At 37.2% G+C, this 26,126-nt stretch overlaps 1 protein-coding gene across 1 annotated transcript in view; it reads right to left on the reverse strand.

Moving 5' to 3' along the window:
* Positions 1 to 3,149: 3,149 nt before the first annotated feature.
* LOC129899818 (uncharacterized) overlaps positions 3,150 to 26,126 on the reverse strand; it is a 39,387-nt gene continuing 16,410 nt past the window's right edge. Inside the window, exon 8 of the mRNA XM_055974829.1 lies at positions 3,150 to 3,340. Coding sequence (XP_055830804.1) covers positions 3,150 to 3,340 — 191 coding nt within the window. The remainder of the gene's footprint in view (positions 3,341 to 26,126) is intronic.

The raw sequence follows: 26,126 nt of genomic DNA on the forward strand, positions 1-26,126 counted from the left end.
GGTAATTCCAACTCATATGCAACTTTGTCAACACGTCTCACAATTCTGTAAGGCCCTACATACCTAGGGCTCAATTTCCCTTTCTTACCAAATTGAACCACACCATTCATGGGTAAAACCTTCAGATAAACCCAATCGTCCACCTTAAACTCAAGATCCCTTCTTCTAGTGTTAGATTAGGACTTTTGACGACTTTCAGCCATGTTCAACCTTTCTCTAATGATCTTCACCTTCTCTAAAGCATCAAGTACCAAATCGGGGTCCAACAAGGTCATCTCACCTACTTTGAACCAACCAACCGGTGATCTACATCTTCTCCCATACAAAGCCTCAAACGACGCCATCTCAATACTTGAATGGTAACTATTATTATAGGTAAACTCGATGAGCGGTAGATAATCATCCCAATTTCCTTTAAAATCCAACACACAAGCCCTTAACATATCCTCTAGTGTTTAAATTGTCTTTTTTGGCTTGACCATCCATTTGAGGATGGAATGCAGTGCTCAATTTTACCTTAGTACCGAGGCCCTTTCAAAATGATCTCCAAAAGTGAGAAGTAAATTGGGTACCACGATCCAAAATAATGGATAATAGCACAACATGCAACCTCACCAACTCCCGTATATACAACTTGGCATAGTCTTTTACACTATAGGAAGTCTTAACGGGTAGAAAGTGAGCCAACTTAGTCATTCTATCAATAATTACTCAAATCGAATCATGATGTTTTTGGGTATGAGGCAAACCCACTATAAAATCCATATTCACATCTTTCTACTACCAAGTAGAGATTTCAATGTCTTAGGCTAGGCCTTCACCTATTGGCAATTTGGACATTTGTACACGAACCTTGCTATGTCCTTCTTTATGCCATCCCACCAATAGAACTCTTTTAAGTCTCGGTACATTTTTGTCGAACCTGGATGAATGGAGTATGTAGAATTATGAGCCTCCATCAAGATCAAACTCCTTAGGCCATCAACATACAAAACACATAGCCGAACGTGGTAGTATAGAACCCCATCTCCCCCTTAGTAAAATACCTCTATCTTCTTTTTCTTTACCAACTTCTTTAACTCGATAAACGTCGGGTCAAGATCTTGATTTGATTTAACATCTACCACCAAAGAGGATTCAGACCTATTTTGAATAACCATACCACCATCATTAGTACCACACAACTTCATCCCTAATCTAGCCAAGCGGTGAACATCGTTCACCAACTCTTTTTTCCCTTAATCCACATGGGCCACACTCCCCATAGACACTCTACTATGCATCAGCAACCATATTGGCTTTATCCGGATGATAATGCACACTCATGTCATAGTCCTTACAGAGTTCTAGTCACCTTCTTTTCCTTAGATTAAGGTCCTTTTGGGTGAACACATATTGAAGACTTTTATGATCAGTATACATATCCACATGTACTCCATAGATGTAGTTCCTCCAAATCTTCAGAGCAAAAACAACGGCCACCAATTCAAGGTCATGGGTAGGGTAGTTACGCTCATGCACCTTTAATTTTCTAGAAGCATAGGCTATGACCTTGCCATTTTGCATTAAGACACAACCTAAACCAATCTTTGAAGCATCACAATAAACTTCAAACCCTTTAATCCTTCTGGAGAGTCAAAATAGAAGCAAAGGTAAGTCCATATGAATTTGGCTTTCTTTTGGGTCAATTTTGTCATAAGAGATTAGATGGAAGAAAAACTTTCGACGAACCTTCGATACTACCCAGCTAGACTCTAGAAGCTCCTAATGTCTGAAGGAGACAACGGTCTAGGATAATTCTTGACTGCCCTTATTTTCTTAGGATCAACTTTGATCCCATCACCGGACACTACGTGACCAAGAAATGTCACCTCCTTCAACCAAAATTCACACTTACTAAATTTTGCAAACAATTGTCTTTCCCTTAATTCTTAAAGCACAACTCTCAAGTGATTCTTGTGTTCTTTCTCACCCCGAGAGTAAATCAAAATATCATCAATGAAGACCACCACAAAAGTATCAAGGTAAGGTTTGAATACCCTATTCATCAAGTCCATGAATACCGTCGGTACATTCGTCAACCTAAAACTCATCATCACAAACTCGAAGTGACCATACCTTGTTCGGAAGGACATTTTAGGAATGTCACACTTCCTCACTAATAGTTGGTGATAGCCAAACCGAAGGTCGATCTTGGAGAAGTGACTTACCCCTTGTAATTGATCAAACAATCCGTCTATTCTAGGGAGTGGGTACTTGTTCTTAATGGTCATCTTATTTAATTGTCAGTAGTCTATTCAAATTCGAAGTGACCCATCCTTCTTTCTCACAAATAACATGGGAGCACCCTATGGCAAAATACTTGGTCTTATATACCCCTTTTCTAACAAGTCATTTAATTGTTCCTTCAGCTCTTTTAATTCTGCCGGAGCCATTCAATAAGGAGGAATAGAGATAGATTGGGTATTAGGGAGAAGATCAATACCAAAATCAACTTCCCTTTTGGGACGAACACCAATAAGGTCATCAGAAAAGATATCAGGGAACTCATTGACTATGGGAACCAACTCAAGAGGAGGACTTTTAGAGTCGACATCCGTAACCCTCACAGTGTGGTAAATATAACCCTTAGAAATAATTTTTCGAGCCTTAAGATAAGAAATGAACCTTCACCACTAAATCACGACCCTCTCATTCAATAACAGAATCATTTTGAAATTGGAACTTAACTCGACTAGTCCTACAATCCATAGAAACATAAGATGCATGTAACTAATCCATCCCAAGAATGACATCGAAGTCTACCATGTCAAGCTCAATGAGATCACACAGAATAACTTTATGCAAGATAGACAAGGGATAACCCCTGTAGACCTTTCTAGCAATATCTGATTTACCCACGAGGGTAGACACCAAATAGGGCTCTAATAATATTTCGGGTGACACATCAAACCTATTAGCAAGGAACGGAGTAACAAACGATAAATTTTCACCCGGATCTAATAGTGCATACACATCAAAAGCAAAGACCTTTAACTACCGGTGATGACACTGGGTGCGTCCTTAACCTCTCATCTCCCATGCAAGGCATAAAAGCGGTTGGTACATTGGACACTTTCTTGGGATTGTTGACCATAAGCAAATTGTCCTTAAGGCCTACCGCCACCATCTCTACAATCCTTAGCATGGTGACCCAGCTTGCTACAATTAAAGCATTCATTGGAGCCGGCGAAGCATTCCCCTTTGTGAGTCTTTCCACACTTCTTACAAGCGGGAAAAGTTTGAGCAACAACATTCTCTCTTGGAACCATTGGTTTACCACCCTTCTCTTTGTTGATCCCTGGAGGAAGAGTATTGGTGGAACTTTGTCCCACAAGTTGTTGCCCACCTTAGCCTTTGCTATGGTTACCATAACCGGACCTTTGAGGGTTAAACTCTCCACCATCTACTCTAGCCTTTTTTAAACCCCTTGATCTCTCTCTCAGCTTCTCTTCTTCAATTTGTTCTGTGTCAGTCCTTAGCCGAGAGATATCCATCTCCTTGATCAATATGGCTGATTTGCACTCCTTGGAAACCAAGCTTAAGACACCGAAAATAAATTTGCTCATCCTAGCTCTTAGGTCGGAGACCATGAATGGAGCATAATTTGACAACTTAGTAAATTTAAGAGCATACTCCCTCAATCTCATACTCCTTTGACGGAGGTCAATGAAATCTTAGATTTTGGCCTCCCTTAGCTCTAATGGGAAGAAGCTGTCTAGGAAGGCACCTTTGAACTCTTCCCATCCTATTGGCCCCATTTACTCATCCTTCTCAACAATCCATTATTCGTACCACACCCGAGCAACTCCTTTGAGTTGATAGGCCACTAGCTCGGCCATCTCATTCTGTGGTACACCCATGATAGCCATAATCCAGTACACCTCATCAATGAACTCCATAGGGTCCTAATCTAATTTAAAACCATTGAACTCGAGCGGATTCATCCTTTAGAAATCCTAAATCCTAGAGGTCGGATTTGGAAGTTGGGGATGAGGAACACCATGATTCCCTTGGTTGTATACGACTTGAGTCAACAATGTAATGATAATACAAAACTCGACATGGGTTACACCTTCATCGTGATGTAGGGCATTGGGAACTAGAAGAGATTTATCCTCATCCTCAACCCTTGCTCTTAGAGCTTCTCTTCCAGAGTCATTATCTAGAGAACATGAAGTGGGTTGTTAGTTAAAGGAAAGCTTAGGACACTCTAAGTCATGACATGAATTTAAAAGAAGTGAAAACTTTCCTAAACGCCTCATAGTCTCCTATTCATAATTGTGGCATGCCTCACAACCATGAACAAGACCCTATTCAATGCGGTATGTTGGACTCCAAGGACCATTCAAAACCTAGGGGTTTGATACCAAGTTTTTCAATACCCAAGCCTAGGGCCTAGATGTGACATGGAGAATAAGGAACCCAAAAGTACCTCAAACAAGCCTCTTAGCATTCATTTAGCCTTTCATAGGTAATGACAATAAATGAACAAGAGAAAATCATAATAGTAAATCTTCAATTTACATATGTCTAATAATACCTCTAACTTTTAGATTTAATGGGGCTAAGACAAGTCCCTAGCTCACCCTCAATCATAATAGAAGAAATGCCATATAAAAAGATCTCAATATATCATAAGATAGAAATATAAAGGAGTATTGTTCCTGAAACATGGGAACTCACCAAAAGTAGTCTTCAAACAAAATCTCAACAAGCTACATGGAGGAGAACGAGGAGGAGCACCGGTCCCTAGATGGTGATATCATGTAGGCAAAAGAGTATGTGTTAGTACTTTGAATGTACTAAGTATGTAAGGATGCATGAACATTGAGGAAATATTAAAATATTTATGTAATATGGACCATAATATAATGCATGCATAATAAATTATATAGATATCCTTTAAAATATTCATTTTGTAGGAAAATGACCATAACCGATATTTAAGACCATGCGAACTATTACATGGAATCCAACATAACACCTACGTTGGCCGGGGAGACTACTTGCCAGGTAGAACTCCGTCAACTTCATTCATTTCTTTAACTTTAACTTTAAGTGCTTTCATGAATCCATTAACCTAAGCCTACAAGGCCTCCTATGTTGTCACATAGTTAATAAGACAATGGGTTTTTAGTAGGATTCCCTTACCGAATCCCACTTCAATGACCCTTTCGGTGCTAAGTCAACCCCACGGAATAGTTTAATAATTTAAAATAGTCATAGCATATAGCTTGGTAGAAGAGCTCATTAAAACATTTGGTAATTCAAATATGCAAGAATTGTCCTTATTGCATAAAGAATCAATCATTCATACCATTTAATCATTCTTTCATTTCATAAGACTCCCTTTTAATCATAAATATTGCTTTCATAAACATTCATTCGAAGTCAAAGCTTTCAAGTCAAACTTTATTAAAAACATAGTAAAACTAGGTGGGTTCAAATCACTTCAACTTGCAAACATGTATGTAAATAAGTATACATAAATACTTTGAAATCTATTAATTAAAAATCATTCTTTAAACAACCAATCATGAATTTCAAGAACCTTTAAAGAGATAAATAGAGAAATTACTTGCAAACCATTAATTCATACATATGAAATTATATTGCATCAAAATATACCAATAATTATTAGTTTAACCATGATTCATGCTATTAAGTAAAAATAAGAATTACCCATAAGAAACTATTACTTGAAATCAAGACACTTAATTGAAATAGTTTTTAGACTACATGGGTGGAAGGACGCATTGATAAAAACCCACATAACTTAGAGTAAAGCGTATAGAAAACAAATATAATTTATCATATAATCAAAATAATTTAGGTATGAGAGTGGAAGGAATACTCTCATTGAAGCCTTACATACCTGGAATCCAAAGTGTTACTTACAATCGAAGGACTTAATGAATACACTTGAATCCTAGCCTTTTCTCCTGGAATCCAGAGTATATCAATCACCGAAATAGTATTTCTACACTACTAAGAAATAAAACTATATTTTGAGAATGAGTAAAGAAGTGTATAGAGAGAAGAGTTGCTTGAGAAAGCTTGATGAACAAACTAATGAATTTAGGTTGGTATTTATAGGTGTGAAAGAGGGATCTAACAATAATTAAAATAATTATACAGAAAAATCTAAAAATTTAATGGAAGATTGTGATGTCATGGTGATGTCAAGTGGAGGACTATTGATGTCAATTGTATCTAGATATTTCCATGGTTGGTGAGATAAACTTTGCTTTAACGGAATACCCTTTTTCGGAGCTGCGTTTGAATAAGATAACTTCTTCATTAGGATTTGGTTTCTTCTTATGAATTATTTTTCAAGAAGTCTACTTTCTTATCATTCATTAATTAACCGATTTGGAGCATCCTACAATGAAATATTATGTTTCTTCTACAAATACTCTATTTTATCACAGCACCTTATCTTATAATAATTAATTTATTTGACTTACTTAACCTCCGAAACATAAAATATGGTCTTCACAAAGTTGTAAGTAATGATGTTGGGGTTATTCAAAAATTTAAATCACCTAATTTGGACCTTCTAAGAAAAGTTATGCCCAAAATACAAAAGTTGTATTATTTTCATCGGAAATTGGAACATTATATACAATGTTTTTAGGGGATGTTACAAGTTCTTACCCTTGGCAGAGTTTTCATACAATAATAACTATCACTCTAGTATTGATGTGGCTCCATCTGAGGTATTGTATGGGAGGAGATGTAGGTTCCCCACTGGTTGGTTTGATGCATTTGAGGTGAGACCTTGGGGTACTGATCTTTTGAGAGAGTTATTAGAGAAGGTGAAATTTATTCAAGAGAAGATTCTAGAAATTTAGAGCAGGCAAAAGGAGTATGCCAACCAAAAATTCAGGGAGATGGAGTTTATAGAGGGCAAGCAAGTGTTGTTGAAGGTTTTACCCATAAAGGGTGTGGGGAGATTTTGTAAGCAAGATAAGCTTAGTCCAGGTATATTTGGTCATTTTTAGTTCTTAAGAGTGCTGAAGAGGTTTGCTTATGAGTTGTCTTTACCTCCAGGTTTGTCCAGAGTGCACCTAGTATTTTATGTGTCTATGCTAAATAAATATCATGGTAATGGAAAATATATTATTCAGTAGGATTCAGTCACACTTGATAAGAATTTATCCTATGAGGAGGAGCCTATAGCTATTTTAGCTAGGGAGGTTCGCAATTTGAGGTCAAAGGAATTTACATCTGTGAAAATCCAATGGAAGAATCATCCGGTTCAGGAGTACACTTTGGAGACTGATGCGAATATGCAGGAAATATATCCACATCTGTTCATTGAGTCAGGTACCCTTTTCCACCCTCACTCTTCTTTTGATCATTTAGGGATGAATGATAGGTAAATTGGTATCTACTGTAATGATCCAGTAGGTTGTTTTGAGTATTGGATCTTCTTATTCTATAGAAGACTCATTCCGTAAATTTAAAAGGAAATTTTGGACTATTCAGTAACTACGGTTATTAAATTGAGGGTAACTTTAGATATTTAATTTAACTAGTGGGCTAAATTGATAATTTATTTAACAACCAATACCACTTATCCTATAATTATTGAAATAGAGTAGAAAAGGGTTTGATGATGGTTAACACCCCACAATGTTGCTCCATTCGTGAGTACTTCTCTATGGAGAAAGAAAAATTTCTTCAGGTATATCATTCTTTAAGGAAATTATTAATTTTGAATGTATCATTTTGTCACTATGAAATTATTGTTGTTAAAGAAATTAGAAAAACTTTGCACCAATAGTAATCTCCTTGCATGTTGAAAATTTAAGAATCAAGGATTATATGCTATGTTCTAGGGGTATACACCATTTTTATTAATTATTTAATTATTGTTTTTGAGTGGTGGGAAAAAAGGAAACGAAAGGAAAACATTAATGAAATACTTGGGTTTAAGTCTCAGTTCATGGTGTTTGTAATTTTGTGGGTGGACAAATTATTTGATGACCTTAGCTACAGGGGTGCTATGAATGTGGGGATCTATATCATTGATCTCGCGAGTGCCCTCTCTATAGGTCACCCACACTAGTTTTATAGGAAGCTGGGCCCGCACCAATAGTAGCACCTCTAGTTAGAGGCAGAGGCCAGGGCCATGACCACAGAGGTAGTCATCACGATGCACGAGGAGATCCTCGAGGAGGCCGGATAGGGAGTAAGTTAATGCACGAGGTAGAGGAGCCTAGGCCCACTTTTATGTTGTTCTAGCTAGATGAGAGACCTCAACCTCAAACAGTGTAATCACAAGTACGGTTATATTATGTCATCAGCTCGTATTAGCTTTATTTGATCCAGGATGCATTTATTCTTATATATGTATGTCTATTATGCCTCTTTACTGTATATGAGTCCAGAGCCCTTAGCTGAGAAGCTATATGTTTTAACCTCAATAGGTGATTCTATAGTATTGGATTAGGTTTTTCAATCCTGTGTGGTGACTATTCATAGGTGAGACACTAGGGTTGACCTCATTTTGTTTGATATGGTGGATTTTAATTTGATCTGGGCATGGACTAGTTATCCCTTTCACCGCGCGGTGTTGGATTGCTAGGCCAAGTTCATTACCTTAGACATCTCTGGTATTCCGTCGGTGGTGTGGCAGGGCTCTTGTAGTAGCACACCGGTTAGGGTGATCCTTTTTATTCGGGTTCAGAGGTTAGTGGTGAGTGGATGTTAGTCATATTTGTCTTATGTTACAGATATTATTAGGGAGGGCCTTATGGTTGATTCAGTGCCTATAGTCTAAGAGTTTGTTGTTGTGTTTTCTGACCGACTTACCTGGTCTTCCTTTGGATCATGATATTGACTTCGCCATTGATATAAAGTTGGGTACTCATCCAATTTCCATCCCACCATAATTTATGGCCCTCGTAGAGCTCAGGGAGCTCACTGTTCAGCTTTAGGATCTCATGGGTAAGGGATTCGTTCGGCCTAGTGTATCCTCTTAGGGTGCCTCAGTCTTGTTTATTAAGAAGAAATAAGCTACTATGCAGATGGGTATTGATTACATGTAGTTGAATAAGGTGACGGTGAAGAACCGTTACTCCACACTTAGGATTGACGACCTATTTGACCAGCTTTAGGGTAATGTGGTATTTTCTAAGATTGATTTAAGATAGCGCTACCACCAGTTGAGGATTAGGGAAGGGGATATTCCTAAGACTACTTTTAGGACTCGTTATGGCCTCTATGATTTCCAGCTCTTTAGGGTACATATGGTACAGTAGGATGGAAATGGGATAAGTACCTGACTCTAAATCAATGGCGAAGTATTTAACTAGCTTCAGGGAAACATGGTATTTTCTACGATTGATTTTAGATCCAGCTACACCAGTTGAGGATTAGGGCAGGAAATATCCCTAAGACCACATTTAAGACTCATTATGGCCACTAAGAGTTCTTAGTGATGCCTTTTGGGTTGACTAATGCCCTAGCCGCATTCACGGACTTGATGACTCATGTATTCAAGACGTATTTGGACTCTTTTTTTATAGTCATCATTTATGACATATTGGTATACTCGTGGAGTCGGGTTTTGCATGAGCAGCATTTAAGGGTAGTGCTTCAGACTTTGAGAGATCAATGGCTTTATGCAAAGTTCTCAAAGTGCGAGTTTTTGCTTGATTCTGTAGCACTCTCCTTGGCACATGGTGACCAAGGATGGTATTATTTTGGATCCATCAAAGATTGAGGCTATTCGTGATTGAGCCAGACCAACCTTTATGATTGAGATTCATAGGTTCATCAAATTTGCAAGATACTACAAATGCTTTTTTAGGGATTTTCTACAATAGCAGCACCTTTAACTCGGTTGACTCACCAGGATGTTCCATTTCTATGGTCGGATGAGTGTGTGAGGAGCTTTCTAAAGTTCAAGTAGTTTCTTACCACCGCTCTTATATTGACTCTTCTAGTTGAGGGCGAGGGATTCACCATTAATTTTGATGCATCTGGCTTTGGTATGGGTTGTGTACTGATGATTGCTTATGCTTCAAGGAAGCTTAATCTACATGAGTGCAACTACCCCACACATGACTTCGAGTTTCCACGGTAGTTTTTGCACTTACAATTTGGGAGGCGAGGCCACCTTAGCCCTAGGTATATTAGCCTTTTGAGATATTGAGGACATTTGGCGAGTTTGTATATGAGTTAGATTTGCCTCCTTCCTTTTAAGATATTTATTTGATCTTTCATGTTTTAATGTTGCGTTGGTATGTTCCAGATGGGTCCCATGTGCTCCAGTATGATATTGTTGAGTTAGATGATCGTTTAATTTATATTGAGGAGGTAGTTTTTATTTTGGTCGGAGATGTTAGACAGTTATGATCCAGAGCCATTCCTATGGTTAAGGTCCGTTGGAGATATCATCCAGTCGAGCTACCTGGGAGACCGAGCAGGACATGCGGGCATAGTTCCCCTGCTTTTTTGCGCCTTCAAGTACTTCTTGAATCTTAATTTCGTGGGCGAAAGTTTTTTTAGTAGTGGATGTTGTAATAACTATCCAGATCATTTTAGAAATAAAACATTTCATTTAGTCATTTAGAGCATTCCTGTAGTGACCCCAAAGCATTTATGACTTGTTGGCACTGACTGTTCGGTCTCCTGATCGTTCGTTTGGGTTTGTCACAACCGAATTTCATAGGCCCTGATGGCACCTGCTAACACCCACCAGCAAGTATGCCTAACCCTAAACCTTTAGCCTGGAAGAAGAGGCAACTGACTATTAATCGGAAGATGAATAAATAAAGCAAAAGGTAATTAATAGTGAGAAGAAAGAGAAAAACTGAAACAAACATAAGAAACCACCCAAGATCTAGCATCAGTCAGTAATCAAGCATATAAATCAAAAAGGAGAACAAGGTTTTTTTAAAAGAAATACAAAATAAGTACAGACAGTCTTCAAAAGCAAGTAAAGACTAGTACTAGTCCGTCATAGATAGAACTCAGCAACTCCGAACGCTAGGAGTTTATCAAATCTCCAAACCAAAAACTGCTCCGCACCAATCCAAATCAATGATGAAAACCCATACTATAATCTTTATGGGGCAGAAGTGTATTATGATTACCAAACGAATGGTACCAAATAGGCATAGGTTGACTGATCTTGCATATAAAGCAAGTATAAATAAAAAATAAACAGATAAATACTACACCAGCAACTAATCAAGAATTATCACAATAATGACAGGAATTAAGACAAAGAGATTAGAGACATAGATAAAGGAGAAGTGTCAAAGAATACACCTGAAACGCAATGCAACAACCTATTAACAAGAAAAAGGCATCATAGGAGTCTACTAAACAAGGATACAGTACTAACAGGCAATGCTAACTATCTAATCACCTAAAAACTAATCCTACTGAACATAGCAAGAAGTAGAAATCATAATACAACTCAAATACCTCATAGATCAATTACAAACACAACCAAAGGTAAGTACAAGTAAGATCAAATTATAACCGACCGGCTGCCCATACCTCTGAAAGGTACAAACAATGACGAACATACCCCTGACCCTCATAAACTGGGGGCTACACCATACAAGTATTCTGGTAAGAGGCGATGCTAATAAATACAAGTCTATAGTAAAACCCATAGTGTCATCTGTAACCAGGGCCTTTAACCCAAAGTGTCATTTGTAATCAGGTTCTTTAACCTAAAGTGTCGTCTATAATCAAGGCCTTTAACCAAAAGATTGCAGTCCCATCCCAGCCATCGGCCTTCCACGTAGAACCCATGAAGCTCCCTGATCTGGTAAAAGTACCCACGACAGAGGGACCCATGGGGGACACCAGAACTTTGTATACACTTTCTAGGCCCAAACCAGGTCATATATAAGTCATCTTTGTCGTTGGTACTGGAGAAATATGTAGCCAAATCAAGTAAAAAGGGCGACGACCCACTGGATATTAGTAAACTAATAACCTCAAACCGTGAGCACCATAAAAAAGGGGCTATGCAGTAAACTACAAAGGGAATCGACCCAGCTAGCAAGAATAAAATGTGGGCATTAGTAAGTAAAGAAAAGGCATCGATGCACCAAATATCCAAGTAAAACTGAGCACATCCTAGATGCCTCTAATGTGAAGTAAAAAATAATTACGTCCTTGATGCCTCATAAGTTTCAAAACTAGAGACCAAGTAATTCAGGTGTTACGACTCCCATTAAAAACCAGTTTAAAAGTAGTATAAGCGTGAGAAAGCCTTTTAAAAATTAGTAGTGAAAATCCATAAATAAATTCAGAATCATACCAAAAAATGAGAGAATATGCTCAATCAATGGAAGCATGCCATAATAAATATTCAAACACAGTACACACAGTCTGAATAGTACATCAAGTCATACAATACTAACAAGGTAAAGGAACTAACCGGGGTCCAATCGCTCCTCAAATACGGCCTCGGGCCCAATAATGAATAATATATAAGCAGACATTATAAGCTTAATTCTAACCAAAAGCGAACAATCGAGACATGACTCGCAATTAGATAGGGGAAGAAACATCTCTAGGAACAACGCCTTAACCCAAAATATGTCATTTCAGCTCACAACGAGCACAGCTAAGTCAAAACTATGGCTACTTCGAGCCTTAAAGGTTACCAACACTAGCACAAAGTTACACCAACCATCATAAGACCTATCAAAATTTGTGCCAAGCTATAAGGGAACTAGAACAAAAATTAAAGCATCTAATGCTCAAACCTAGCTTAAAGCTATCAATACCAATCCTAAGAAGAATAATCTCACCCAACCATAATGCAACAGAAACCACAAGCATCTCAAGAGACTATGCTAGTCTAAGGTAACCCAGAGTCAAAGAAATAATATAAAAGGAGGAAGGTTATAAACCCAGCCAATACCAACCTAAATCATTTGCTATATATACTAGACGATATCCAAAAGAACTCAGTCAAAAGGGGGAGACCGTAGCCTACGTTGAATCCGAACATGCGCTCTCCATGTCCACTTCCTAGTAACTTTTCACTCCAAAAATAACTCTAATTACCTCCAAACCATTAAAATGCTGATCACCTCATCAATACTAATGTTTTGACACTAAAATTGTATTTTTCAAAGATGGTTCAATTTTTGGGTCCAAAATAGGAAACGTGGTACCTGCATCCAAAAATTTTGAAATCGAACACAATGGTTTTTCCAAAAAACCACCCCAAGTTCATGTAACAATTTACAACACAAGTCAGAGTTAGGGGAGGTTAAGAAACGATCATGCAATAAGAATTTCTGAATTTTTGAGCTAAAAACACAGAAAGGGGACAACAGCTTTGAATAGTGATATATCGAAAATTATGCCTTTTCCCACAAAAATAATCATACGATGATGTTCCTTGTAGAAAAACCATAATTTGGACTCTAGAATCACAGAAAATGGACATAAATGATCAAGAAACAATTTCCCAAAATTCACCACAATTCCATTCCAAAACATAGCAAGAGACAACAACTAAAGTCGCAAGATTACCTCAAACAGAGATTACCAATGCTCCCCAAGCCTCCAATGTGTATCCAAGAACTTTCCGATCACGCTGTACTTCGAATCACCCAAAATAGAGCTATAGAACTCAAGTTTTAGGGTTTTAAACTTGGAGAAGAAGACTAAAAATTGATTTGGTTGAGGCAGCAGCTAAAGCATCAATCTTACCTCCAACAAAGATTCCATATCAGTTTCTAATCTAACCTAAGCGTTCTCCTCAAAAAACCATATAGGATAGCCTTTTGAATCGCTAAATTCGGACCACGAACACCGAAGAATCAAGTTCTAAATTTCATCAAAAACTCACCCAGAAGATACACCCATTGCAACAGCCAAAAGAGAAATTTGACCTCAATCGAAGCCTTAATCACGAATTACAATGACACCACAACATTCTTCTCGAGAAAACTCACATAATAGACCCTTGTATCACTAAATTTGGACAAGAAACAAGCAATAACTCAAGTACCAAACTTTGATAAATAGGTCGTTAAGGGTTACTATTCACAATAAAGGCCAAAATTGGATTTTTATGCTCCGGACTCATCCGGAGTCCCATGAACGCAAACCATATCCAAGATTTGATTGAAAACATCATTTTGGACTAAATGGAATTGACAGATTTCCCAATAGAGATAGTCTCGATGAAATGTTGACCAAAGTAAATGATTTTTAAAGAAAAGCACATAAATACACAAATGGCCTAAAACTCATTATGAGCACCTCGGGAGACAAGCCAAAGGTTGTTCTAGACCAAACACGGCATTCTAAAGCTAACCACCCCGATGGAATTTTAAGCCAAGTGTGTTTTCCAAGAATGTTGACCAAAGTCAACCTTAGGCTAAAGCTTAAATACTAAAATGCCTAATTGCTCAAACTCAAACAAAAGGCTCGAGACTCAAGCCGAATATGCAACTAGCCTAATTTAGCCATTCCAGAACTAATAGAACCGTCAGAATTTCATTCTGAGGTTGTTTTGCTGGAGTTTTGACCAAAGTCGACCATTCAAACTCCAAGAGCTCCACAACAAGTAAACGGGCAGAAACCCAAAGTAACAACCAAGCAAATGAACTGTTAGTGCCAGTAAGTCATAAATGACTTGGGATCACTACAGGAAAGCTCTAAATGCTAAAAAGATCAGAAGATGAAAGAAATGACCTAGAGGGTCATTACAACATCCACTAATAAAAGAAATTTCATTCACAAAAGTAAAAGTACAATCACAGCCGAGATGCACGAAAAGACAAGTGTTCCAGGACCACACTCTTCGCCAGACCCTCAAACACCCTTTCGGGTCAAACAATGTCATCGCAGAACTCAGGCTGAGAGAAAAATCCACAAATTCACTTCCAGCTCCAAATTAAGTCCCCTAAATCCCTTTTTGGGCTCCAACTCTCGCTTGCTTAGCCCAAACTTGAATAAAATCACCAGATTCATCTGATGAAGAAAACCTACATAAAAACCACCAACCACGAGCAATGCTAGACCATGGTAGATGCAACTCAACTGAAAATTCCAAATACTTTTCTTAAGCTCTAAATCCATCTTCTTCTAGACACCAAGGGCGTTATGCTGGTTCATAGCTATACAAAAAACCATAACACCATCCAAAATATGTTTACTGAACCACACCTCACATCCTCAGGGAAGTAACATATTTCAACTAAACTCATGGGATGACAATAACCCAAAACTCCAATCTCAACTTTAAAACCCATTATTCAAGCGAAAAACACAATCTTCTAAAATTGAATACTCTACTCTAAGAGACTGTAACCCCGCATATGACAAGGCGACATTAACCCTAGCTATAGTGAATTACTTCACCATAGAAACTTATGAAAAACTGGCATCATCTACCCCAATTCACTCTACCGACTTAAGTCTGACCCAACCGTCCTAGTCTAAGAGAAACCAAGCTGGTAGAGGAATCACAAACACAGAAAACCGATCGATAATAGTCCAAGGGAAGCAACTCCAACTCTCAACACTACAAGCTACCAAATACGACAATAGAGGACCTCACATCCTAAACAAATTTAGAATCACGGATTCCATAAATTACTTTGACCTCATCCGGTAGTTGAACTTTCTATCCAACTTCTTATCTTCATGCTTAGGCTACATCTAGAGCCAATCAAAAACACCGCTGCTCTAATTCTATCTCAAACTCAAGCCTTGAGGGCAACCATCACAACCAAGGGGAACCAATAATAGCAGTAACAAGGTACATCGGAGATCAAACATCCCAAACTCTCAACTCGCCGTAGCCAAGTACTAGAATTTTCACAAGAGACCACTCCCAAAGTATTGAATGAATGGATCAAAACTTTTCAACTAAGAACAACACTAGCCAAATGGGAAGAGAAGATCACCTAGGACTACTACAAAGAATCCATCTCGGTTGTAACATCCCCTAAAAACATTATATATGATGTTCCAATTCTAGATGAAAATGATATATCTTCTATATTATGGGCATAACTTTTCATAGGATGGTCTAAATTAGGTGATTTAAATTTTTAAATAGTACCAATATTATTACCTACAACCTTTGTGAAGACCATATTTTATATTTCGGATGTTAAGTAGGTGAAATAAATTAATTATTGTAAGCTAGGGTGTTATGATAAAATAGAGTATTTGTAGAAGAAAAATCATATCTCACTGTAAGATTCTCCAAATTGATTAATTATTGATGACATAAAAGTAGACTTCTAGAGACAACAATTCATGTGAAGTTACTAAATCCTAATGCGGAACTTATCTTATTCAAATGCAGCTCCGAAAAAGGGTATTCCGTTAAAAGAAAGTTCATCTCACCAACCATGGAAAGATCTAGATACATTTGACATCAATAGTCCTCCATTTGACATCACACATGACATCATAATCTTTCATTAAATGTTTAGATTTTTTTTTATAATTATTTTAATTATTGTTAGGTCCCTCTTTCACACCTATAAATACCCACCTTATTTTACCATTTCATTCATCAAGCTTTCTCAAGCAACTCTTCTCTCTATACACTCCTTTACTCATTCTCAAAATATAGTTTTAGTTCTTAGTAGTGTAGAAATACTATTATAGTAATTAGTATACTCCGAGTAGTACACAAAATGCTCCGGCTAGGAGAAACGGCTAAGATTCAAAAGTGTTCATTAAGTCCTTCGATTCTGAATAACGCTTCGGATTCCATGCATGTAAGGCTTCAATGAGAGTATTCCTTCCACTCTTATGACTAAAGTATTTTAATTATATGATAAATTATGTTTATTTTCTTTAAGTTTTACTCTAACTTATGTGGGTGTTTATACATGGCTTCTTCCACCCAACTAAGTCTGTTGATTTTAAGTAATATTGGGTAAGTCTTATTTTTACTTAATAGCATGAATTATGGTTAAACTAATGATTATTGATCTATTTTGATGCAACATAATTTTATATGTATGAATTGATGGGTTGCAAGTAATTTCTCTATTTATCTCTTTAAAGGTTTCTGAAATTCATGGTGGGTTGTTTAAAGCATGATTTTTAATTAATGGATTTCAAAGTATTTATTTATATTTATTTACATACATGTTTTCAAGTTGAAGTTATTTGAACCCACCTAGTTTTACTATGTTTTCAATAAAGTTTGACTTGAAAGCTTTGACTCCAAATAAATGTTTATGAAAGCAATATCTATGATCAAAAGGGAGTCCTATGAAATAAAAGAATGATGAAATGATATGAATGATGGATTCTTTATGCAATAAGGACAATTCTTTTTTATTTGAATTATCAAATGTTTTAATGAGCTATTCTACCGAATAAGATGTTTTGAATTCTCAAGCTATATGCTATGACTATTTTGAAGTATTAAACTATTTCGTGGGATTGACTTACCATCGAATGGGTCATTAATGTGTGATTCAGTAAGGAAATCCTAGTAGCAACCCTTTGTCTCATTAACTATGTGCCAATATAGGAACCCTTGTAGGTTTAGACTAATAGATCCACAAATAGCCCTTAAAGTTAAAGTTAAAGAAGTGAATGAATTTGATGGAGTTCTACCAGGAAAGTAGTCTCTCCGGCCAACGTAGGGGGTTATGTTGGATTCCATGTAATAGCTCGCATGGTCTTAAATATCGGCTATGGTCATCTTGCAATAAAATGAATTTTTTAAAGGATATATATATATATATGATTGATTATTCATGCATTGCATTATGTTATATAAATGTTTTAATGTTTCCACAATGCTCATGTATGCTTACATACTTAGTACATTCAAAGTACTAACGCAAACTCTTTTGCGTAAATGATATCACCATGTAGGGACGAGTGCTCCTCTTCGTTCTCCTCCACAAGGCTAGTTGAGATCTCGTTTGAAGACAACTTTGGGTGAGTTCCCATTTTCCGAGAACAATACCCCTTTATCTTTCTAGCTTATGATATGTTGAGATCTTTAGACACTTTCTATGATATTTCTTTCTATTAAGATTGAGGGTGAGCTAGGGACTTGTCTTAGCCCCATTAAATCTAAAAGTTAGAGGTATTGTTGGACATATGTAAGTTGAATATTTTCTATTATGATTTCCACTTGTTTATTTATTGTCAGTACCTATGAAAGGCTAAAAGAATGCTAAGAGGCTTGTTTGAGGTACTTTCGAGTTCCTCATTTGTCATGTCACGTTTCGGCCCTAGGCTTGGGTCGTGACACCGGTAGGCTAACAGACCAAACCTTAACCCACAACCTTTAACCGAACCAAACCATACCCAGCAACGAAGATAACCATCTAAGCCAAGAAACTAGAATGGGCTAACAGAAATACTAGTCAAGACAACTCTAGCTATGCATAAGGATACGAGGAACCATTCAACCACTAACCAAACGAGACAACACACAACCAAGGAGACCCTCTAAGCCAACTAGATCCTTTAGTATCATAATTCCCAGAACTAACACAGATTGTCTAGCCACCTATCTAACAAGTGTCGGAACCAAAGTGAAATCAATGGTAAGCGAGGAAAAAGGGAAGCTAACTAGCCCAGCAACACACTCGAAATAGAACAACTAAGACAAGGTACGGGGAGTTACTCAACCACTACTCTCCAATATAGGAATTGGACCTACTCGATACTAAAAGAAATCAACTACAAAGCTAAAACACAAATGCATTAGTCCAGATAAGGTATCCCTAATAGTAGGGAGGTAACTAATAAGAAAAATAGACACGTATGGTTGTGAAAACCCAAAAACCACACAAAATGAGTAATACAAAGCAAAATAAGGAAACTAGGAAACTACAACCAATACCTAGATCCTCAACCTCTAACTGACCTGTGGAAGCGTAGAATGGATCATGACCGACCTCGATCAGAGCACCTGAAGTATCCCAGCAATACTCTGAGCACTACCTCTAACTAGAGGTGTCATAAAACTATGATACTGACTTGACTGATAAAATTGTGCAAGGGTCTTACACTAGGAGCACTCTCTAGACTAATGACGCAGCTCTCCACACATATGGCAAGGTCCAAAGGCTCTATCCTGGTGAGTAGGAGGAGTCTGAAATGTCGGAAATGTCAACTCTAGTTTGGGGCACTTCCGAGACCAATGGTCAAATTCCCTAAAATCATATCATCATTTGAAGTCTGAAGCAACACATGAAGAACATGGAAAACTCCTCTAGCTACCCCCGACAAAATTTGGTCCATCTCTAATGCCACCACCCTGTTACATGTTACCATTGTGCTAATGTAGAGGTGTTTTTCCACTCTTTCTGTAATCCCCAAGACATGCCTGCTCCATGGCTCTCACATTAACAACTACCTGAGGGAAGGTAGACACAGCCTCTATCAAGTGCTCTGATGCTAGTCAATGTGGCAAAGATAATCCTTTTATGAACTCCTGACTCATATCTAGATCCGTAAGGGATGATGTGAGGTTATTGCCAGTCCTCTCAAGAAATTCCATGACATACTCTAATATGGATGGTGAACCCTATTGTAAAACCACCAACCCACCTCTGTCCTAAGAACCATCCGCCAAAACTCTGGTAGAACATGTTAACGCTCCGACCATGTCCACCAAAAAACTTAAGTTATCCATCTAACAAAGAATGGATTCTAAATGATCAGTTTAGAGGTTATTCAAATCAAGGACATATGATAATGAGTAAAGAATATAATTCCCTAAAATTCCCTATATCCTACCGAAGATAGGATATGAACCTCTCCCTACCAATCCGCAGGACTCTACTAGACATTTCCCTCATACCAACGATGTCGGTCAACTAGAGCAGTGATACTAATTTTTCATGATCTAATTTCTCAGGACATGATGTCATCTTCTACAACCCACCGCAGGGAACCCTAAATTTTAAACCTTAGCTCGGAACTAGAAGAAACAATCTATCAAGAAAAAGATGAATAAATAAAGTAGAAAGTAGGTAATAAAGAAAAGAAAGAGAACAACTGAAACAAACATAAGAGACCTCCTCAAGACTTGGCATCAATCAATAATCGAGCATCTAAATCAAAATAGGAATACAAGGTTTTTTTAAATATAAAATAAGTATAGACAGTCTTCGAAAGCAAGTAACGACTAGTCCTAGTCTGACATAGATAGAAATCGAAAACTCCGAATTTAAGGATCTTACCAAATATCCAAACCAAAAGCTAATGTGCACCAGTCGAAATCAACGATGAAAACCCGTACTATGATCTATAGGATGAAAAAGTGTAGTATGAGTATTAAACGAATTATACTCAATAGGTATAGGCCAACTGAGCTCCATAGATAACGAAAGTATAAATTACATATAAATAGGTAAATACTGCATAAGTAACTAAGATGGAATTATCACAATAATGACAAACAATAAGGCAAATAGATGGAGACATACATAAAGGAGCAGGGTCAAAGAACGCAACTAAAACACAATCCAACAACCTATTAACAAGAAAAAGGTATCATAGCAGTTTACTAAACAAGGATACAGTACCAACAGGCAATGTTAACCATATAATCACCTTAGAACTAATTCGATTAAACCTAGCAAAAAGTACAAACCACAATCCAACTCAAATACCTCATAAACCAACTACAAATACAACCAAAGGTAAGTATAAGTAGGATCAAATAATAACTAACCGGCGCCCATATCCTTGAGAGGTAAAAATAATGACAAACATACCCTTGAATCCCATAATCTAGGGGACTACACTATACAAGCATACTAATAATAAACGATGCTAATGAATGAAAGTCTGTAGTAAAATGCATAGTGTTGTCTTTAATCGTGGCCTTTAACCCAAAGAGTTATCCATAATCACGACCTTCAACCCAAAGTGTCCTCTGTAATCAGGGCCTTCAACCCAAAGTGTATAGACCCACCCCGGCCCTCAGCCTGCCAGGTGGGACCTATAAAGCTCCCTCATTCGGTAGAAGTAATCATGGACAAAAGGTACCATGGGGGACTTGGAAAGTCTATATACACTGCTTAGGCCCAAACTAGGTCTTGTATAGGTCATCTCCATTGTTGGTACTATAGGAATGTGTAGCCAAATCAGGTCAAAACGGTAATGACGCGCTGGATATCAGTAAACCAATAATCCCAAACTGTGAGCACCCTAATAAGGGGCTGCACAGCCAACCAGTAAACTCCCAGGGGCATCGGCAGAACTAGGAAGAGTAAACCCAGGGGCATCGGTAAGTAAAGAAAGGGCATCAATGCACCGAATATCCAAGTAAAACTTATCACATCCCAAATGCCTTTAATGCCTCAAGTAGAAAAAGGAGTACGACCTTTATGCCTCTTAAGTTTCAAAACCAATGACCAAGTAATCCAGGTTGTACGACTCCCATTAAAAACAAGTCTAAAAGTAGTAAAATTGTGAGGAAACTTTTCAAAATTAGTAGTGAAAATCCATAAAGAATTTGTAATTGTACAACAAAATGAGTGAATATGCTCAATCAATGCAAAATTACCCTCACCGGTATTTAAATAAGGTACACATAGTTTCAATAGTACATCATGTCATACCATACTAACAAGGCAAAAAATCTAACCTGGGGTCCAATCGCTCCTAAAATACGGCCTCGATCCTAACAATGAACAATAAATAAGCAGATATCATAAGCCTAATGCTAACCAAAAGTGAACAATCGAGACATGACTCTGAATCAGATAGAGGAAGAAATATATCTAGGAATGATGCCTTACCCCAAAGTATGTCATCTCAGCTCCCAATGAGCACACCTAGGCTAAACCTATGTCTACGACGAGCTCAAAGGTCTCCAGCACTAGCACTAAGTTACATCAGCTATCACAAGCCCTATCAAAAGTTGTGCCTAATTATAAGGGAACTGGAATACAAACTTAAGCATCTAAGGCTCAACCCTAGACTAAATCCATCAATACCGATCCTAAGAAGGATAATTTCACCCAACCATAATGCAACTGAAACCACAAGCCTAAAATAAGGATCTTAAGAGACTACGCTAGTCTAAGGTCCAGCTGTAGTCAAGGTAATGAGATAAAATAAGGAAGGACCTAAACTTGGCCACTACCAACCTAAATCATATTCAATAGGTACTAGACGATATCTAAAAGAACTCAGTCAAAAGGTGGAGACCGTAGCCTAACTCGAAGCTAAACATGCGCTCTTCATGTCCATTTTTGGTAACTTTTTACTCCAAAAACAACTCTAATTGCCTCAATGATATCAAAATGATTATCACCTCATTAATACAACACTAAAATTGTTTTTTGGAGATGGGTCAAATTTGGGGTCCAAAACGGGAACATGGTACCTGCGTCTAGAAATTCCAATATTGAACCCAAAAGTTGGTCCTATCCAGCACCCCATGTATATGTAACAATTTACAATAGAAGATGGGGTTGGGAGATGTCAAGAAACGAGCATGCAATAAGAATTTCTAAATTTTTGAGGTAAACACAAAAAGGGGAGAACAACTTTGAACAACAATTTACAGAAAACAAAGCCTCTTCCGACAAAACTAATCATACCACAATGTTCCCTATGGAAAATCCCACAATTTGGACTCTAGAATCACAGAAAATGAACCTAAAATTATCAAGAAATAATTTTCCAAAATTCACCACAATTTCATTTCAAAAATAGCAAGAGACAGCAGCTAAAGTCACCAAATTATCTCAAACAGAGAGTACTCAGCACTACCGGTTGACAACTAATATTGACCGACCTATAACCCATTTTCAGATTGTTATTTGATTAAGTAGGTATTTTAAAACTATTCTATTTTTTTATTTTTGTTTATGTTTTATACGATTAATTACATATCGTGCTATTCATAATTTATAAAATTCTATTATCATTAATTTTATTTTTATTTTTATTTTTATTATTATTGGTATTATTATTATTATTATTATTTATTATTATTATTATCATTGTTATTATTATTATTATTATTATTTAATTATTTTTATAAATTCTTAATTTTTTTAATGATCTTTCGTACATTCAATTTTTTTGTAAGTACTTATTCAATGTTTTGTTATTATTATTATCGTTATTATTAATATTTATGGATTTTTAGAATAACGATTTTATATAAGTTTCGAATCTTAACTGTTTATTTAGAATGTAATATATATTCATTATACTATATATCGTAAAATATATTATTTTATATGAAAAATTATTATTTATTTACTTAATTAATATGTGTAGTATTTTTATTAATTAAATAGCCATTCATGTATTTTTCCTCCAAACTATTTAAATCATAGTCTCTTCTATTCAATCTTATGTCAATTCTAACCAATTTTATTCAATTCATGTCAATTCTAGCATAATAGAATTCAATGTGGTCTAATTTTGAATCCCATTTTTAATCTCATCCATTCATTTTGTATTGATCAATGGCCACGATTTAATCCCTCATCATTTCCTCTTTCAATATACTAACACCCCACAATCCCTATTTTTGTTATTCATCTCTAAAAAAAAAAGATCCACCGATCTCTCTCCCTCTCAAATACTCACATAGCCGGCCCCCTCTCTCTTGTCATTGACTTTCTCCCCACACCGGCGAGACCTCCTCGTTTCTCTCAAGAATCTTCATCGCCCCTCTCCCATTTTCCTTCAAAAATCTATGTAATGACCCTCTAGGTCATTTTTGAATTTAAGCATTTATTCCGTCATTTAGAGTGTTCCTGTAGCGACTCCCACTCATTTATGATTTGCTAGTACTAACTGTTTTGTCACATGGTCGTTCATTTTGGTTTTAGACTCGTTTTCCTATTTTGGAGCTTTTATAATTTGAAAATTTGACTTCGGTCATAACTTTAGAAAATGAACTCAGAATAGAATTCTGACTGTTCCATTAGCTTTAAAATGGCCCAATTAGGATAATAGTGTAGTCGACACAAATACCGATGCAATTGATATGAGTTTATGGCCATTTGGTGCTTTTGTCTTTGAAATTTAGCCTATAATTGACTTTCATCAACATTCTTGAAAAACGTTCTTGGATGAGAATTCTGATAGCATGGTTAGTTCCTAAATATCAAGTTTGCTCTAGAATGAACCTTCATTCTCTTTCCTAGACTTTCGGTCTAATCTCGAGGCCCGTTGTGGAATTTGGCTCAAAATGACCTTGGGTGTGGACCCATTTTCAGTCATAACAACCTCAAATGGAATTTTTGATTATGCCATTGTGTTTGGAGTATCAAATTTGGTAAGGTAGCATGTCTCATTTGCGTGCTCCAGATTTCGAACAAATTTCGAGCACCTCATCGGGCTATTTGAACTTGGTATAACTCAGCTTTTAGATGATATGTGGCGCAACCAAAATTACTTTCTACAATCGCGGGCCCCTATCCGCATTCGCGGAGGTCTATAAAGTTGGTCTCAGCATTCGCAAAGCCTTGGCCGCTTTCACAGAGGTGTGGAACTTTTGCCTCCGCGATCATGGGCTTTTGACTGTGTTTGCGGAGTTCCAGCTTGACCTCCACTTTCGCAAACTATTGTAGCTGCGTTCGCGAAGGCCAATGTCCTCTTGTTTTAATAAATACCAAGGATGATTTTCAGCTCATTCTTCAAACTTCAAACATCAATATTTCCTTCATCCTAAACTCAAATTAGGTGATTCAATGGTCCAAATTCAATAGAATTTTGTGGGGAATCTTGTGGTGAGCTCAGAAACTCGAGGGAAAGCTTCGTGTGAGGTAATATTTCAAAATTAGCTACTGGTTTAGTGAATTTCAGAGTGGTATTTTGTTGAAATTGTGGAGATTGTATCTTGATCATATGAACTTCATTTTAGTGATTCTTGAGGCTAGATTGTGAGGGTTTTCACAAGGAATGTCATAATATGATTTGTTTGGATTAGGAGAGCGTTTGTTTTCCAGAACGCGCTGCTCATGAAGCTGCCATTTTCATCCTTTTGTTCGAATATTGTGAATTTTCATTGCATGCCCATTTACGTAGTTTCCCAACCCCTTGCTGTTTATCAAATTAATTTTTGTGCTTGGGGAGATATTTAGAACCTATTTTTGTTGTCAATTCTGGAACTCTAGATGTAGGTCCCACATTTCTTATTTTAGACCCCGAAATTGGTCCATCTATGAATTTGATAATTTTAGTGTCACAATGACCGTATTAATGTGGTTCTATTGTTGATAGCATGGCAGCATTTGGAGGCCGGTCAGAAGGGAAAAACTTTAATTTCGTAAGTTGGAGTGCTCGTGGTCGGCTTATAGGTAGGCTACGATTTTCTCCTCCAAAGGTTGAGCATATTTAGGAAATTGTACATTGATTTGTATAAGTTTAGTGGGGTAGGATGTCGAGCATGCTAAATTCCTAAAATTCATGTCCTAGGCCTTATTTCAGGTAAATGTTGGACTGTGTAAGCATGACTATTGTGGTTTTTTGTTCTCCCTATCTTGTAATAAATGTTGTGCTTGTGGTAACACGTTTGGAAACATATTTGGCCTTAGTTCTTAGACTAGTATTGCCTTAGACTTGCATGATTTTGGTGTCGTTGGGCCGTAGACCTTCTCAGACGTCATTTCAAATGGTTAGCTCCCTGTAATCTGATTTAGCAGACTTAACTCTAATAGTCTAAGCCTTAGATAGGCAGTAAATCAGCTTGTGACCTTACCTACGTAATGCCCTATTCTCCTATCGGTCCTTTATTCCTCCATTCTTGGTTTTTTGATGTTTTCTTGCTGATTCGGCTTATATTTAGTTTGGGTTGGAGTGGGGCATTGATGACACTCGGTTTGGGGGTACTCCCCATGATGCACGGTTGGTCGTTGATTCTAATTTGGTTCGATCCCTTAGCTACTAATACTCAATCAAAGTTTGTGGTCCAGCTTACTTATGTTCGGCTCCTTAACTACAAATACCCGGTTAAAGTCTCTGGTCTAGCTTACTTGTGTCCAGGCTTTGTAGCCACAGATACTTGATTAAAGTCTGCGGTCTAGCTTACCCGTGTTCGACCATTTGCTATAGTTACATAGTTAAAGTCCGTGGTCTAGCCTAGTCATGTTGACTCATTAGCTATA

Source organism: Solanum dulcamara, chromosome 8, assembly GCF_947179165.1.
Source record: "Solanum dulcamara chromosome 8, daSolDulc1.2, whole genome shotgun sequence".
Taxonomy (NCBI): domain Eukaryota; kingdom Viridiplantae; phylum Streptophyta; class Magnoliopsida; order Solanales; family Solanaceae; genus Solanum; species Solanum dulcamara.